The sequence below is a fragment of the Ascidiella aspersa genome, chromosome 4 (genome assembly GCF_963924565.1).
Source record: "Ascidiella aspersa chromosome 4, kaAscAspe10.2, whole genome shotgun sequence".
In the NCBI taxonomy this organism is placed as follows: Eukaryota; Metazoa; Chordata; class Ascidiacea; order Phlebobranchia; family Ascidiidae; genus Ascidiella; species Ascidiella aspersa.
In genome coordinates, this window is record NC_139450.1 from 21011717 (window position 1) to 21027295 (window position 15579).

The 15579-nt window shown below is 34.5% G+C and overlaps 2 protein-coding genes across 2 annotated transcripts in view; one reads left to right on the plus strand and one right to left on the minus strand.

Annotated features, from left to right (window-relative positions):
* Positions 1 to 15579, minus strand: part of LOC146148625 (voltage-dependent calcium channel subunit alpha-2/delta-3-like) — a 101334-nt gene that overhangs the window by 68776 nt on the left and 16979 nt on the right. The window contains exons 8-9 of the mRNA XM_083388080.1: positions 6921 to 6995; positions 6350 to 6439 (exon numbers count right to left, since the gene is read on the minus strand). Of these exons, the coding sequence (XP_083244206.1) occupies positions 6350 to 6439; positions 6921 to 6995 (165 nt within the window). The remainder of the gene's footprint in view (positions 1 to 6349; positions 6440 to 6920; positions 6996 to 15579) is intronic.
* On the plus strand, positions 9179 to 12649 carry LOC146148627 (uncharacterized). The gene is made up of 3 exons (XM_083386767.1): positions 9179 to 9746; positions 11996 to 12138; positions 12629 to 12649. The coding sequence occupies exons 1-3, from the start codon at positions 9179 to 9181 to the stop codon at positions 12647 to 12649; spliced, it is 732 nt and encodes a 243-aa protein (XP_083242893.1).

Here is a 15579-nt window from a genome sequence, read left to right on the forward strand (position 1 = left end):
ACAACATATTTTACCGCCGCAGATTGAAATGAAAAATTGTGGAGGCAGTGTACACCACTTTCCAGTTTTTATTCTATGAATGAAATCACTTTAATTTCTATATTTTTGTTTAGTTATTTTCCCCCATAGGTTAATTATTTTAAATTGGAGTTCAAAATTGGCCTGAAGAGCAATCTATAATTTGTCTTTATAATTGAAAACTATTTAACAATGTTTTCTTTAGTTTTTTAGACACCTCTAAACACAAAAACGGCCGAATTTTAATTTTACCCCCCTAAATTACTCCCCTTTTTTTCAAGAGGTAAAATGTTTATTTTAACATCAGCTTTAAATGGTTCTCTAACATTTGTGAAATTTTCAGATGTTTATGTCATTTCCTTCTAGTGTAAATATATCATTGAAATTTCCTAAAGTGTTGTGCATTTTGACCCCCCGGATGAAAAGTTCAGGGGTAAGGTTTAAAATTTTGTTACTTAGCATTGTATATGTCATGTATCCATCATACATAAATATATCAGATTTTGTTACATTTTTTTATCTCTGAAAAGTGCTTAAAACCAAAATTAACAAAAAATGACAGTTTTGCCCCCCTAAAAACCTCCCCTTAGATCTTGTGCACAAAAATTTTATATTAGAAACAACTTTGGGAGGGTATTTACCAGTTGTGAAAATTTCATGTTCCAACTATGTTTTTTTCCTTGTCAAAAGTGAACAACAAAAAAATTGACTGAAAAAAAAAAAAAATAATTCGGACAAAAACAACATGTGTCCAAAAAAAAAATTTTTTTTTTCGGGCCACATAATAACTAGACAGGGTGTGCGGTTTTTGTATATTTTGCTAGGGGGTTATAGCGCGGTTCTACTATATTATACCAGGGGGGGTATATCGCAGTTCCACTATACTTTACCAGGGTGTTATTCCTTGGTTATTCTATATTCTTTCAACGGGTTTAATTTTTCAGTGTCCATATACTCCCAATGTTGTGATTCCAGTTTCGGTGCTTTAGCAGGCAAAAGCGGATATGGCCCGAAGTTGCGTGTTATAGGTTGGATATGGTGCACTTTTACAAGATTGATTGCCAGTGGTCTTAATATAAATTTGGATGCGAAGCAAACCTATAACTTGTCTTTATAATTGAAAGATATTTGACAATTTTTTCTTGCACCCCTATACGCCTCTAATTGGGGACAAAAATCAATAGTGTGATGTGTTCGATTTAGTTCTTTACAGCTATCTACTCTAATCTAGCGACAGAAAACCTGCAATACAGAATTTGTTCATATCGCTTGCCTTATTCTGGCCGCGAAGCGGCTGGCTCCCTGCTGTGCTTTTTTTGTCCAGCGCGTGCAACATCCATTGTGCAAAGTGTCTCGTCTTAGTGAATTAACTTATTGCTCTTACAAAACAACATATTTTTCCGCCGCAAGTCTAAATAAAAAATCTGCCAGGCAGTGTACACCACTTTGTTTGCAATTTTTTTTCCATCAAAAAATCACTTTAATTTCTATATTTTTGGTTAATTATTTTCCCCCATGGGTTAATTATTTTGAGTTGAAGGTCAAAATTTTGCTGTGAAGCAACCTATAATTTGTCTTTATAATTGAAAACTATTTAACAATGTTTTCTTTAAGTTTTTAGACACCTCTAAACACAAAAACGGCCGAATTTTAATTTTGCCCCCCTAAAATACTCCCCTATTTTCAAAAGGTAAAATGTTTATTTTAACTTCAGTTTTAAATGGGTCTCTAACATTTGTGAAATTTTCAGATTTTTCTGTCATTTCCTTCTAGTGTAAATATATCCTTGAAATTTCCTAAAGTGTTGTGCATTTTGACCCCCCGGATAAACAGTTCAGGTCTAATGTCTAAAATTTTGTTACTTAGCATTGTATATGTAATGTATCCATCATCCATAAATATATCAGATTTTTTTTACATTTTTTCATCTCTGAAAAGTGCCGAAAACCAAAATTAACAAAAAATGACAGTTTTACCCCCCTAAAAACCACCCCTTACAACCTAGGCAATTTTTTTTATATTAGAAACAACTTTGGGAGGGTATTTAACAGTTGTGAAAATTTCATGTTCCAACTATGTTTTTTTCCTTGTCAAAAGTGAGCCATAAAAATTGACTGAAAAAAAAAAAAAAAAAAAAAAAAAAAAAAATTATAATTAAAAAATATTTGACAATTTTTTCTTGCACCCCTGTACGCCTCTCATTGGGGACAAAAGTCAATAGTGTGACGTACTCGATTTAGTTCTTTACAGCTATATACTCTAACCTAGCGGCAGAAAACCTTCAATGCAGAATTTGTTCATATCGCTTGCTTTATTCTGGCCGCGAAGCGTCTGGCTGCCTACTGTGCTTTTTTTGTCCAGCGCGTGCAACATTCATTGTGCGAAGTGGCTTGTCTCAGTGAAACTAAGCGCGTGCGACTTGCCTTTTAAAAAAAGGCTTAGTAAATTAACTTATTGCTTTTACAAAACAACATATTTTACCGCCGCAGATTGAAATGAAAAATTGTGGAGGCAGTGTACACCACTTTCCAGTTTTTATTCTATGAATGAAATCACTTTAATTTCTATATTTTTGTTTAGTTATTTTCCCCCATAGGTTAATTATTTTAAATTGGAGTTCAAAATTGGCCTGAAGAGCAATCTATAATTTGTCTTTATAATTGAAAACTATTTAACAATGTTTTCTTTAGTTTTTTAGACACCTCTAAACACAAAAACGGCCGAATTTTAATTTTACCCCCCTAAATTACTCCCCTTTTTATCAAGAGGTAAAATGTTTATTTTAACATCAGCTTTAAATGGTTCTCTAACATTTGTGAAATTTTCAGATGTTTATGTCATTTCCTTCTAGTGTAAATATATCATTGAAATTTCCTAAAGTGTTGTGCATTTTGACCCCCCGGATGAAAAGTTCAGGGGTAAGGTTTAAAATTTTGTTACTTAGCATTGTATATGTCATGTATCCATCATACATAAATATATCAGATTTTGTTACATTTTTTTATCTCTGAAAAGTGCTTAAAACCAAAATTAACAAAAAATGACAGTTTTGCCCCCCTAAAAACCTCCCCTTAGATCTTGTGCACAAAAATTTTATATTAGAAACAACTTTGGGAGGGTATTTACCAGTTGTGAAAATTTCATGTTCCAACTATGTTTTTTTCCTTGTCAAAAGTGAACAACAAAAAAATTGACTGAAAAAAAAAAAAAATAATTCGGACAAAAACAACATGTGTCCAAAAAAAAATTTTTTTTTTCGGGCCACATAATAACTAGACAGGGTGTGCGGTTTTTGTATATTTTTCCAGGGGGTATAGCGCGGTTCTACTCTATTATATCAGGGGCTATGGTGCGGTTCTACTATATTATACCAGGGGGGTACAGCGCAGTTCTACTATATTTTACCAGGGTGTCATTCCTTAGTTATTCTACATTCATTTCAACGGGTCTTATTTGTCAGTGTCCATATACTCCCAATGTTGTGCTTCCAGTTTCGGTGCTTTAGCAGGCAAAAGCGGATGTGGCCCGAAGTTGCGTGGTATAGGTTGGACATGGTGCACTTTTATAAGAATTATTGCCAGTGGTCTTAATATAAATTTGGCTGCGAAGCAAACCTATAACTTGTCTTTATAATTAAAAAATATTTGACAATTTTTTCTTGCACCCCTGTACGCCTCTCATTGGGGACAAAAGTCAATAGTGTGATGTGTTCGATTTAGTTCTTTACAGCTATCTACTCTAATCTAGCGACAGAAAACCTGCAATACAGAATTTGTTCATATCGCTTGCCTTATTCTGGCCGCGAAGCGGCTGGCTCCCTGCTGTGCTTTTTTTGTCCAGCGCGTGCAACATTCATTGTGCGAAGTGGCTTGTCTCAGTGAAACTAAGCACGTGCGACTTGCCTTTTAAAAAGAGGCTTCTCTTAGTAAATTAACTTATTGCTTTTACAAAACAACATATTTTACCGCCGCAGATTGAAATGAAAAATTGTGGAGGCAGTGTACACCACTCTGTTTCCAGTTTTTATTCTATGAATGAAATCACTTTAATTTCTATATTTTTGTTTAGTTATTTTCCCTCATAGGTTAATTATTTTAAATTGAAGTTCAAAATTGGCCTGAGGAGCAATCTATAATTTGTCTTTATAACTGAAAACTATTTAACAATGTTTTCTTTAATTTTTTAGACACCTCTAAACACAAAAACGGCCGAATTTTAATTTTACCCCCCTAAATTACTCCCCTTTTTTTCAAGAGGTAAAATGTTTATTTTAACATCAGCTTTAAATGGTTCTCTAACATTTGTCAAATTTTCAGATGTTTATGTCATTTCCTTCTAGTGTAAATATATCATTGAAATTTCCTAAAGTGTTGTGCATTTTGACCCCCCGGATGAAAAGTTCAGGGGTAAGGTTTAAAATTTTGTTACTTAGCATTGTATATGTCATGTATCCATCATCCATAAATATATCAGATTTTTTTTACATTTTTTTTATCTCTGAAAAGTGCTTAAAACCAAAATTAGTAAAAAATGACAGTTTTGCCCCCCTAAAAACCTCCCCTTAGATCTTGTGCACAAAAATTAAAAAATTCAAGAAAATTTCATGTTCCAACTATGTTTTTTTCCTTGTCAAAAGTGAACAACAAAAAAATTGACTGAAAAAAAAAAAAAAAAAAAAAAAATAATAATTCGGATAAAAACAACATGTGTCCAAAAAAAAATTTTTTTTTTTCGGGCCACATAATTCGGACAAAAACAACATGTGTCCAAAAAAAATTTTTTTTTTTCGGGCCACATAATTAAAAAGTGAAGAGATCAAAAAAACGGAAATTATTAGCACAAAAATATAATAACTAAACAGCGAAACCGGTTGAAAGTTGAAGCTGAACGGGTCTATGCTCAAGCAAACTAACGCCTCGATTTCAAAAACTCACTGACAGCAAGCGAGTACAACTATCTAATTAGTGGTTTGATAAACAAAATGTTTTCGGAAAAAGTAACTGATTTTGGTGCAGTTTATTTGCAACTCAATCTTGTATGATATTACGACAATTTGCTTGGGTCGCAGGATTATACCAAACTAATTTTTTTTTCAAAATGGGTCGCCTGAAAAACTTATTGGGAACCACTGGCCTAGAATACTTAATTAAAATAAATTTGCCGTGTTATCTTCGACAAAATTGTTCTACGCATGTTAATAAGTATCATCAGTTTCTGTACAAAAAGCAAACATGCCAAAAAGCCAATAATAGAAATTAAAAAATAAACATAAGATTGCGTGTAAAAAAAAACTGTACAAATGCCGCCAGTCAATCTTTTGGATAGTTTCGAAGATAAGTGACTCAATAAAATCAAAGCCGAAATAACTATCCAAAAAATGATAATACCAGACGTGAGGTAATTTTTTGCTCTGGGCTTGTTTTTGTCCCATTTTATTTCTTTCCATCAGTGATTTCTCTGCGACACCGTTTGATAATGCTTATCAGTTGCGTGCTCTTTCTCTTTCTTTCTGTTTTTTTCACGTTGTCGCTTTGTTGCCATTCGCTAAGTCGTTGTTTTGGCATCTGACATCTGCAGGTGTTTTATGATTTTACACACAATCTTATGTTTTTAAATTTTATATTTTACTTTTTTGACTTCTATTATTGGCATTTTTACATGTTTGCTTTTTATACGGAAACTAATGATGCCTTAAAGGCAAAATATATATTTCTGTTAAAATTTAGTAAACGATTTTATGTTTTACCTGTTTTTATAAACAGTTTAAGATTATCTGATACAAAAACAAGAATCTTTCTTTTACATTTTATTGTCTGCGGGAGATTCCTTACTACCTATAGTGTTTCAGATTTTGTTAATAAGAATTTTAATCTTAAACCATTAGCCCTTAGCTCTGTTGAAGTGACTTGGAATAGCCCCGCCATTTTAAAAAATTACAAACTGGCGACTTTTCCAAGTCCAGATAAGCGAGAAGTTTTTCGGTCGATATACAGGAGACCCAAATAACCCAAAACAGTTGTGAAATACTGTTTCTATTTTTCTAAGTAAACGTGTAAAATGAGGACACTATTGAAAATTATATTTTTATGACACTATGTATCGCTATTGGTTTTATGCTTTATTTTTTATCACTTAGAAAGCTAAAAAAAAGTTGACTAAATTTAAAATTTGGCTTTATAAAAATGCCTTTGTTTGATTTGTTTACAATTTTGTCTAAACATTGATGGACCTTCTGACATTTGTAAAATTAAGAAATTTATACTTCTATGTTAAGTATTTCAATGTAGCAATACGAATTTATTTACATTTTTACACCAGCCTGGCGACTTACGTTAATAATATAGTTAAGTGCGGTGTGAAACGCTCTGTCAAAGTTAGCGATATCACGAGTTGCGATGTGTTCCAGACGTTGTATAACTGCCTGCAATGATATGAAAGCTTTATGTGTGGGTTAACAAGTTTAGTATAAGGAAGCATATATAAATAATGTATATCCAGACCTGCAAATTTAATTAGTTATACTGTGTCGGTTTTAATACATATTAACTTATTGATAAACTGACAGAAAATACTCAACTTAGAAAAGCTTTTACATAACAAAACTTAAAATGAACTACTGATCCAGACTTAAAAAAATGTAATTGCCGGTTTTTCTCGGGTTTCTACATTTAGGTTTTTAAATGTAGCAAGCCTTGGCGTATGGTGTTTATCGTCCAGCTACCCTTGCGTGCATCATTTATCGACAGATTCGGTTAGTTTGAGATCGCTTTCGGTGTACTATGATACGAATACCAGAATATTTGTTCAAAAAACAGCTTCAGAGGGGCTAGATAACAGTTGTTAATAAACACATACGGTCATACGTGTTGTATCTTGCATAGATTAAATAACGTTATACAAACCTCTTTATTGATCTGGTCGGCTTTGACAAGGGTCCCATTAAAGCATGGTTCGACAACGTCCGTTGTTTTGTTAAACTAAACAAAAATACGATAATATCAATAAACCAACATCGACTAAAATTCACTTCATGTCCGGAAGATTTGAAAATATGGCAAGCGTAATATTGAAAGATCTGCATTATACAAACATGTTTTTCATATTAATAGACACATAGCACAGACAGTGCAAGAGGCACCTAAATGTAAGACTAGCTATTTTAATCAAACGGTAGTTTGGCAATATAATAACGTAATTCTATGGGAAATCAAAAATTGTTCATGGTGTCACAAATTTAATGAAGAGAGATGCAGTGCGGATTTCTCGGTATAAATTCATACCCACTATATAGGCGCCTTTGGGGTTTTTAAAAAAATTCCATCATACGTGAAAAAAATACTAAAGTTTAAGAAATGTTTAAAATTGTTTGCATATTTTTCGTATAGTTGGCAAAAAGAACAGTTTGGGAGCGCTTTCCACCGTAGTGCAGGAATAGCAAAACTTCTTGCGTGGGTCACAAACGAGGCCATTATCCTATGCATAGGTGGGTCATATATTACATTATATACTAACATTAATTCGAAACTTTGCTCCTGTGTCATTTTCTCTAGTAGGTAATCCAAGTCGTTTAGACGATTTTTAAATTAGGATTCGCACAAATTTTAAGGACTAAAAAGGTAACAAAGCTGACAATTATTCTTTAAGGGATCAAATACATTTAGTGGAAAGCTTTTTAGTTGCGTGAGGCTGGAATGCGAGCTTTTGTGCGCAATGTGTATCCTACCTATAGTTTTGTCTGTAGAACAAGTGAATATTTTGCAGATTGGGAGGACCGCTTAAAGTTAAAAAATGACATTTAAAAAATGTGTGCACATTGTTCTTTGTATATTTGAACATGTGTACATATGGACAAAAAGTGCGCACATTTTAAAGAGAGCATCTTGACATGAGCACGTTTGATGAAAGCGTGCGCAATTTTTAAAGTGTACATTCTTGCATGTGAACATCAGAAAAAAGTTCGCGCTCGTTCTCAAAAAATGTATGTACATTTTTCTGTGCATATTTTAACATGTGCACATCTGAGAAAAGTGCTCATATTTAGACTGTACGATTTGCCAAAAACGCCACGTCCCTTGTTGGTCTGCGAGTCGTTTTCATTTTCAAAACTTTTTTCGCGTCGACGTTTTTCAGAGATAATTAATCAAAAGATTTCAATTGTCTGCTTTTCTTCTCACATTTGTTGAAGCCAATTTGATGGAGGCCTACAAAGCCTTAAACAGTTAATTGCACGACTTACAGTTTCAAAAGCCCTAGTTTGAACAATAGCGCTTTATAACAATGATTTAATAAAACATTAATTCTTTTCCAAAATGTTTGATTAAATCATCGCTGGCCTAGTGCAACCACCACACAGTGTTTATAGTAAAACATAAAAAAACGATTAGCTTGTCCAAAATATGCACCACTGGATTACCTCAATTCCAGTGCGAAACCGACACCAGTGCAAGGTTGCTCCAACAATATATGTAGATTGTGGGCCTATGCTTGTTCTCTATATTATCGGATCGCTTACCAATTTATCTTAACAGTTTTTTTTTGGTTTCATTTTCTCGAAATTATAATTTGTTGAAAAAAAGCTTAATACCTATGGGTAACCGAGGAAAGTCCCTGGACACCAAGGGGCCTAATACTTTACAGAATGGCCGCAAATCACAAAATTGGAAGATAACGTAATGGAACACTCAAAAAATTTTACTCTAGGTTTTCTAGAATAACGCGCTTTGGAATCTGTAAATTTATTCTCAAAGGAAATATTACTAAACTTTGTCGGTATCACTGTTTTGTGTGTTTGTTAAAGTTGCATATTTTTAATTGACACAGTGAAATTGAATTGGCTGGGTGATGTATTGCAACCATGAGTACATTGCTGTATATCCACAATATTTTAGTCACGTGGATGAAAAACGCTAATCAGTTATAGCTGAATTCGACTTTGATCGGACGCGGGTCTCTACTTTACATTATAGGCCTAAAATATAGTTTATAAAACCTTTATTGTTGTTTTTTTAAACCAGTTAAGTCAAATACTAAACTGTTGTTTATTTCCTATAATACTTAGCATAAATCTATATATTAATTAGAAAATCAAGGACAGAAAATGTTTGTCAAACGTTGCTACCTACAAAGTTCTTCTGTGTCAACATACAGCTTTGTGCTGATTATGTTATGGATATTCTCTATTACCTGTGGGGCAAAAATTAAAAAATACAATTTAAAATCGCAGGAATGTTTACAACGCGCCACCTACGTCCGTGAACAAAAAAAATTTAAATGCAAAGACTTGGGTGCTTGTTACAAACACTACTGTATGCAAATCGCCAGGCGCTGCAATAACTGTAAAGAAAGCAGAAACGTGGAAGTACCTTGTGCTGTTAACAGAACTCAACACGGGAATTTAACAAAGAACCCGAGCAAGTTAAGATCAACAAAGGCAAAACGAGAAAAGTCCGATTTTTTTAAAATTCCTGTCCTTATCATAAATTCGGGAAACGTGGAGTGCTTTGCGTTTTTAGCAAAGCTTTCTGTCAACCAAAAAACATCATACGTGTTGTTCACAGCAGCCCATTGCTTAATAAACTTTGCGGTGAGGTGTACGAGCTCTTACACAACAAGTGAAAACACTACTGATCAACAAAGGAAGCATCATTTGTGTTTTGGTAGAAAAATATACCAAGTGAATAGTGTCAAAAAAGGATTCAGATCATACGGAGCTAGCATAAGCCATCGTGGTAAGATTTTAACTCCGTGTCAGTGGAATTATTACACTGGTCAACAGCAAATTTTAAACAGAGATGTGATAGATTGTTTTTTAATGTGTTTTCGGCGCTGCTTCCGAAAAAGTTTTTTTAGCACATAAGGTTTTTGAAATATTCGCATTTTAATTTTTTAAACGTATTGCTGTATATTATCAATATAGGCAAATTGCGCACTGTAACATAATCCAACTACAATGACGCACACACCATTTTATAAAAACAACATCCGATCCGAGTATACATGTTGTTTAAACCAGTTCTCGTAGCACTACAGCAGTAAAAACAAAAATGAATAAATATTTAATAATGCGAGATTATAATCAGTAATGTTGTTACATATCTTTTTTAAATTTGTGCGACCAATAACAAGCAATTAATCACCTCCGATATCATTAAGTTGGACAAACGTACTTAAGCTGTTAGATTTAGCAAGGAGACCTATACCACATAATGCCCCAATGCGTGTTTTACTTCGTCCACATTAAAGTCTTGAATTCGCCCTGATAAAGTTAAACATAGAATGTGGTTAACTAGCACAAAACGAAAGTTCAAAGCCAATTCCGTTTTCCAGGCAGATTTAAACAGCCTTACTGTAGATGCGTGTTTTTTTAAAAGAACAGTCAGAACTGCTTGTATTAGGATTAAAATATAACAACTTGATTGAGTTTGATGTGGTATAATAAGACATCACAGAAATAAAAATTAGACAACCTACAGTATGACCCATTTTGCTACAACAGCCGTGCTACCAAATGCATTGCTAAGAGACTTTAAGCCAATACGAGAACAGTAAGTGGCTGATATCACAAACGTTACAGCCTACGCATCTTAGAAAATTTTCGTGCTCGAGGAATAGAAAAGTGGAGTTCTGTGTTTAGCATTTCTCTACATTTTCACTACTAAGCTAAGCAAAACGAAAGGTATACTGGAACAAAATATTGGTAAAATTCCAGAGGATGAACATTGTAAAAAGGTGGAATTACGCGCTTGGCTGGCATTTAGCGAGTGTGTGCTAATTTTTTAGAAAATGCGAATTGCATTCTTTTTCGTTTGGTGTTAATGATCTGCTTAGCTTAGCATATAGATGGGGTATGTATGTCACTCAAAGTTTCTGCACACTGTGTTGGACTTTTTTCCAGAAAACCTTGGTTCAGTTAGTGACGAACAAAAACGACATTTTAACCAATGAAACCCTGCACCAAGGATTTTAGAAGGGGGGAAGAGTTCAAAATTCCTTTATAAAAGTTCTACGGTGATAACTTGAGTTATGTGTATAAAAAAGTCATATGTCAGACGTTTTTTACGAGCCGTGTATCACAGCTTTGCGTTGTTTTAAATGCGTTGTTTCGGAAAATGTAAATACGCCGATGAAATTGATCCGGCCCGACGCCTCTTTGATAAATTGGAAACGAGTCTATTTCACATACTTTTTGACTAATTTAACTACGTAAGAGCGAAAATTTTTCGCGATCGCGCCAATGACCGTTCTACGTCCGGTTTGTTTACGTTTTGATGCTGTCTTTTGAACTAGATTAGCTCTTTATTACCGTTGCGCCGTGGAAGGTTGCCAAGTGCATGTTTGAAAACTTAAATTTAAAATAAATGCCCGTATGCAACAAAAAAAATCGCGCTCGCTTCGCTCGCCAGGTATACTTTGACCCAAAAGGTTAACAAACACTGAGCTATAGATGAAGTGTTATCGCGTTTCATCAAAGTAGTTTTATTACACTTTTCATTCGTTGCACGGATGACGACGTGTGAACTAAAATTTTAAACCAAACAAACGCTTTTTTCGCACTTTGCGTCAACATTTTACTGCCTTCTTAAATGTAATTAAACACGTTTTTAAGTGCAAAAACGATCCGAGGCCTGCCTGATTCACATTTCTAACATGTTAATATCACAATTATTAGTTAACATTTTGTGCGGCCCGCAGAGACCTTTCTGAGTTTGTTTTTGGCCCGCGACTAGAAAAAGGTTGCCGACCCCTGTGCTAGAGCAAAACTAAAGGTATATTCGACATCAGCGCGAAAAATACGTCTAAGAAATACTCACATTCTCGTTCAGAAAAAAAATTGAAAATTTGTTGACCAGTGTTATTTTTACCTGAGATTATCATGTTTAAGTCTCTATCTATTATAACTAAACATTTGCTGAAAATAAAAACCTAAATAAATGACAATAACTACCTAAATAAATAACAAGTTGCAATATTATTTCAGGTAATCAGGTTAATATTGGTGTAAACAGCAAAACAGTGCTGGTTCCTCGTCAGTATGTAGAGTGTGGTGACTGTCGTTTCGATTTTGCTGTCATTCCTCTGAAGGTAAAGTATTTTAGAAAACTAAACCTACATAAAGAAGACGTCTTTAAATTAGGTTTTGGATCAAAAAAACGGATTCTTCGCCAAAAAGTTAAAATGCCAATGATCAATCTACAAAAAGAGAAAACCAAGAGATCCCAAAAAACACATGCCGTCAAGATAAGCGGAGTAAAAAAGTTTAAGATTTGTTTAGATTTCAAATATTTCGGAAACAAAGCAACCCGTATTTTACCCGGAAGTCCAGTCGCCGTAGCAACAAGATACGGTCTTTCAGCAATAGGCATAGTAACACATTATATCAAAACCCTAACTAAGAGAATGAGCAATACAACTTTACCCAATGACGAAGTTTATCGCCACCAAGAGATGTCTGCTGTACGTGTTACGAAGTTACAAATTAACTTTGTAGGTAAGTGGTTGAAGGGTTTAGAAGATCGCACGCCATTTTCTACACAACTTCATTCTCGCTACGATTGTTATCCGTCATTCCCAAAACCTTATACCAACCAAACCCTTTGTATTTGTGGCAAAGGATGGAACAATGAAAGGTTAGTCTATTATGTTGTCAAATCGATATAAGCCAAGCATATTTTGTATCAACCATCAACTAAATACAGAAACCTATGCAACAATAACCTAAATGAAGTGCAAAACAACGAGTGCAAGTGGAAGTCACAAAGTAAAACAGTAAAATGTCAAAATGTACGCCAGATACCTAAACGGAAAAATCGTCCCTATTCGCGCGTAATTCCTGGTGAGTACAAGTTAGGGGTTCTTTAAGTCTTAATCTAATGCATGGGTGTCCAACAAGCGGCACGCGTTTCAAATGTGACACGCGACCTAATAAAAATAGCATGCAAGCCAAACAAAAAATACTAAATTTCTTATACATCCAATTGCCATTGTCAATTCACAACTACTTTTGATATTATAACATTATACTGCGGTGGAGGTTAACATTAATTTATTTATATAGCTTGGTGTGAAGAAACAAGAAGCAAAAGTCAGCTCACCGTCAGACACACTTAGATGCAGTAATGCGTATTACTACTGCATTTCTTAAGGACAGTCTTCCGAGTTTGGCTAAAAACAAACGTTTGCAAAAAAAAAAATTGTTAAATATTATGAATGGTTTGCTTGTTTTTCATTGAGTCCGTACTGCTTGCAGTCCCAAACGTGTTTATTATTTGTAAAAAAACGCTTTTAACATTAGACAAAATTAGTTAAAATTAGACAAAATTAGAAAAAAATTAAATTTGGCACGGGAAGAAGTTATAAGATAAAAATTGGCACGTCGGTCTGTTTGAGTTGGACACCCCTGTTTCTAATGCATCAATATATACAAATAAGGAAGTTTGTTACGCAGTCAGTCATTATGTTTGCTTCTCCTGTGCTTTATTGGGCTTTTTCTTTTGAAAGTAAATCGCCTGCCGAAAAAGGAGCGGCATCGCACTGATGTGCGCTTGCTTCTCCACAGGCAACACAAAGACATATTTGTCGAATTTAACAGTAAGCAATTTTCACGTTCAATCGGGTTAGGGATATTCTTACGCTGGACACCGTTTCGCACCAGGATTACGTGTTTGCTTGAATATTACGTTACTTTTACCACACGGGCCTTATAGACTTAAAATACTTTGATGAGGCACCAGGAAACTTGGACGGTCGCACAACAGACATATATCCGAGAATAATTTAAGCCAAACCTTAATGGTTTCTTACAGTGTTTTTAATCACGAAAAGTTTATTGCGGCGTTTATTGCACCAGTTCGAACAGTTATAATTGTTTACTTTTAACTGGGTTTTTGACACAGTTTGGTACCTGAATTACGTATTTGCTTAAATATTTCGCAAGTCAAAACATTGCTGCTTCTATTTAAGGTATACGGTTGTTTCTGATTCCCGGTCAATATATGTCACGGGTTTTTCTAACGTAAAATATGGATTACCTTAACAGAAAAATATTCTAGCAAAGCTAGCAATTCAGGTCAGACACTATTAAAATATCCTAAAAGATATGTCTATATTTTGCCAGCAAAGGCATCGTCAGTATATCTGAATTAACAAACGTAGGCTAACGGTAAGTATTACTCAGATACGTTGAAAGATAAATAAAATATTTTGTTTTGGCCTGGTGTTGATATTTCCGGTTTTAGCAACAAGCACAACAGGTGCTAACAGAGAGGGTACACTACCTCCAGATTTCGCATTTCAATTTGCGGTGATACAATATGTTGTGTTGTACGACCAATAAGTTTTTTTTACTAAGAGAAGCCTCTTTCTAAAAGGCAAGTCGCGGAGGGTATATTTTTTGGGTTTAGCGTATATTTTTACAAATTTAATTTTTTTTTCGGGGGGGTAGGGTATTGTGGAGCGTTATAAATAGCGTTACTTATCACGGTTTTATTTCCTTAACTTGTTTCTGCAAGCAAAAACAGATATGGGCCGAAAATCCCCCGCCTTAACTTATGTCTTAGATACGAAAGGGGTAGTTGCCAGGGTTTAATTTTCTTATACGTTAGTTTGGTAAATACTATGCAAAATTAATTTTAGAATCATTTTGCCATCAAAATATTTTATTCATTTATTTTTTTTATTTTTGCCGCTTCAAAAAAAAAATAAATTCCATTTCCAGAGACAGTGACAAACTGGCACTTGACGCCTGAAAGCTTTACCTTCAAGAAAATTTTCAGGCTTTTCAAAAATTATGATTCAATCTGGCGACCGAGTTCACGAACGTTATATAAATGAAGCTTCTAGCAATGCCTCCCTGCTTTACGATGGTTAAAACCTTATTTTATAATGGCCTTGCCTCTTCATGTAATACCGCGATAATAAATTAAAATACGACAAAGGAAATACATGCCCACCCCTGCGCTAGACGATCGTTCGCCCAATAACACCCTATTGACACTTGATTATTAGGCGAAGCTTATCGCGAAGTAATTGGTCGCCCGAAAAAATGCTGACTCCGCGTTTAAAGCAAGCATTATAAATGAGTCGCCAATATTCTGCTTTGAACATCCCTACTCGCAATGCTTCCCTGCGTTAATTGTACGGTGGGTGAAAGTTTATTCACGGCCTTACCTCTTTGTGTATTACCGCGACAATAAAATGAAATACGATTTAGAGAATATTTGAAAAAATCGTATTTGGAGAATATTTGCTATTTGCACCTGTATAGTATGTTACTCCAATCCAACATATCAACACACAACTTTAAGTTGTGTAGGCGCACCAGATTTCGCATTTATATTTGCGTCAGTAAAATATGTTGTTTCTTAAGAGCATTAAGTAATTTTGCTAAAGAGAAGCCTCTTTTTAAAATGCAAGTCGCACACGCCCAGTTTTGGACAGTGACAATGAAAGTCTCAAGCGCGGGACAATAAAGCGCAGCAGGCGTCCTGTCGCTTAGTCACTTCACAAGCTGGACAAACCAAGCGAATATGAACGAATTCTATATGGAAGTTTTTCTGCTGCTAG

Excerpts from the sequence above, each read along its gene's own strand:
- LOC146148627 (XM_083386767.1), top strand. The coding sequence starts at position 9,179 with ATGTTATGGATATTCTCTATTACCTGTGGGGCAAAAATTAAAAAATAC. Across the intron at positions 9,747-11,995 it reads AGCTAGCATAAGCCATCGTG|GTAATCAGGTTAATATTGGT; the intron begins GTAAGATTTTAA and ends ATATTATTTCAG. Across the intron at positions 12,139-12,628 it reads TAAACCTACATAAAGAAGAC|GATGGAACAATGAAAGGTTA; the intron begins GTCTTTAAATTA and ends TTTGTGGCAAAG.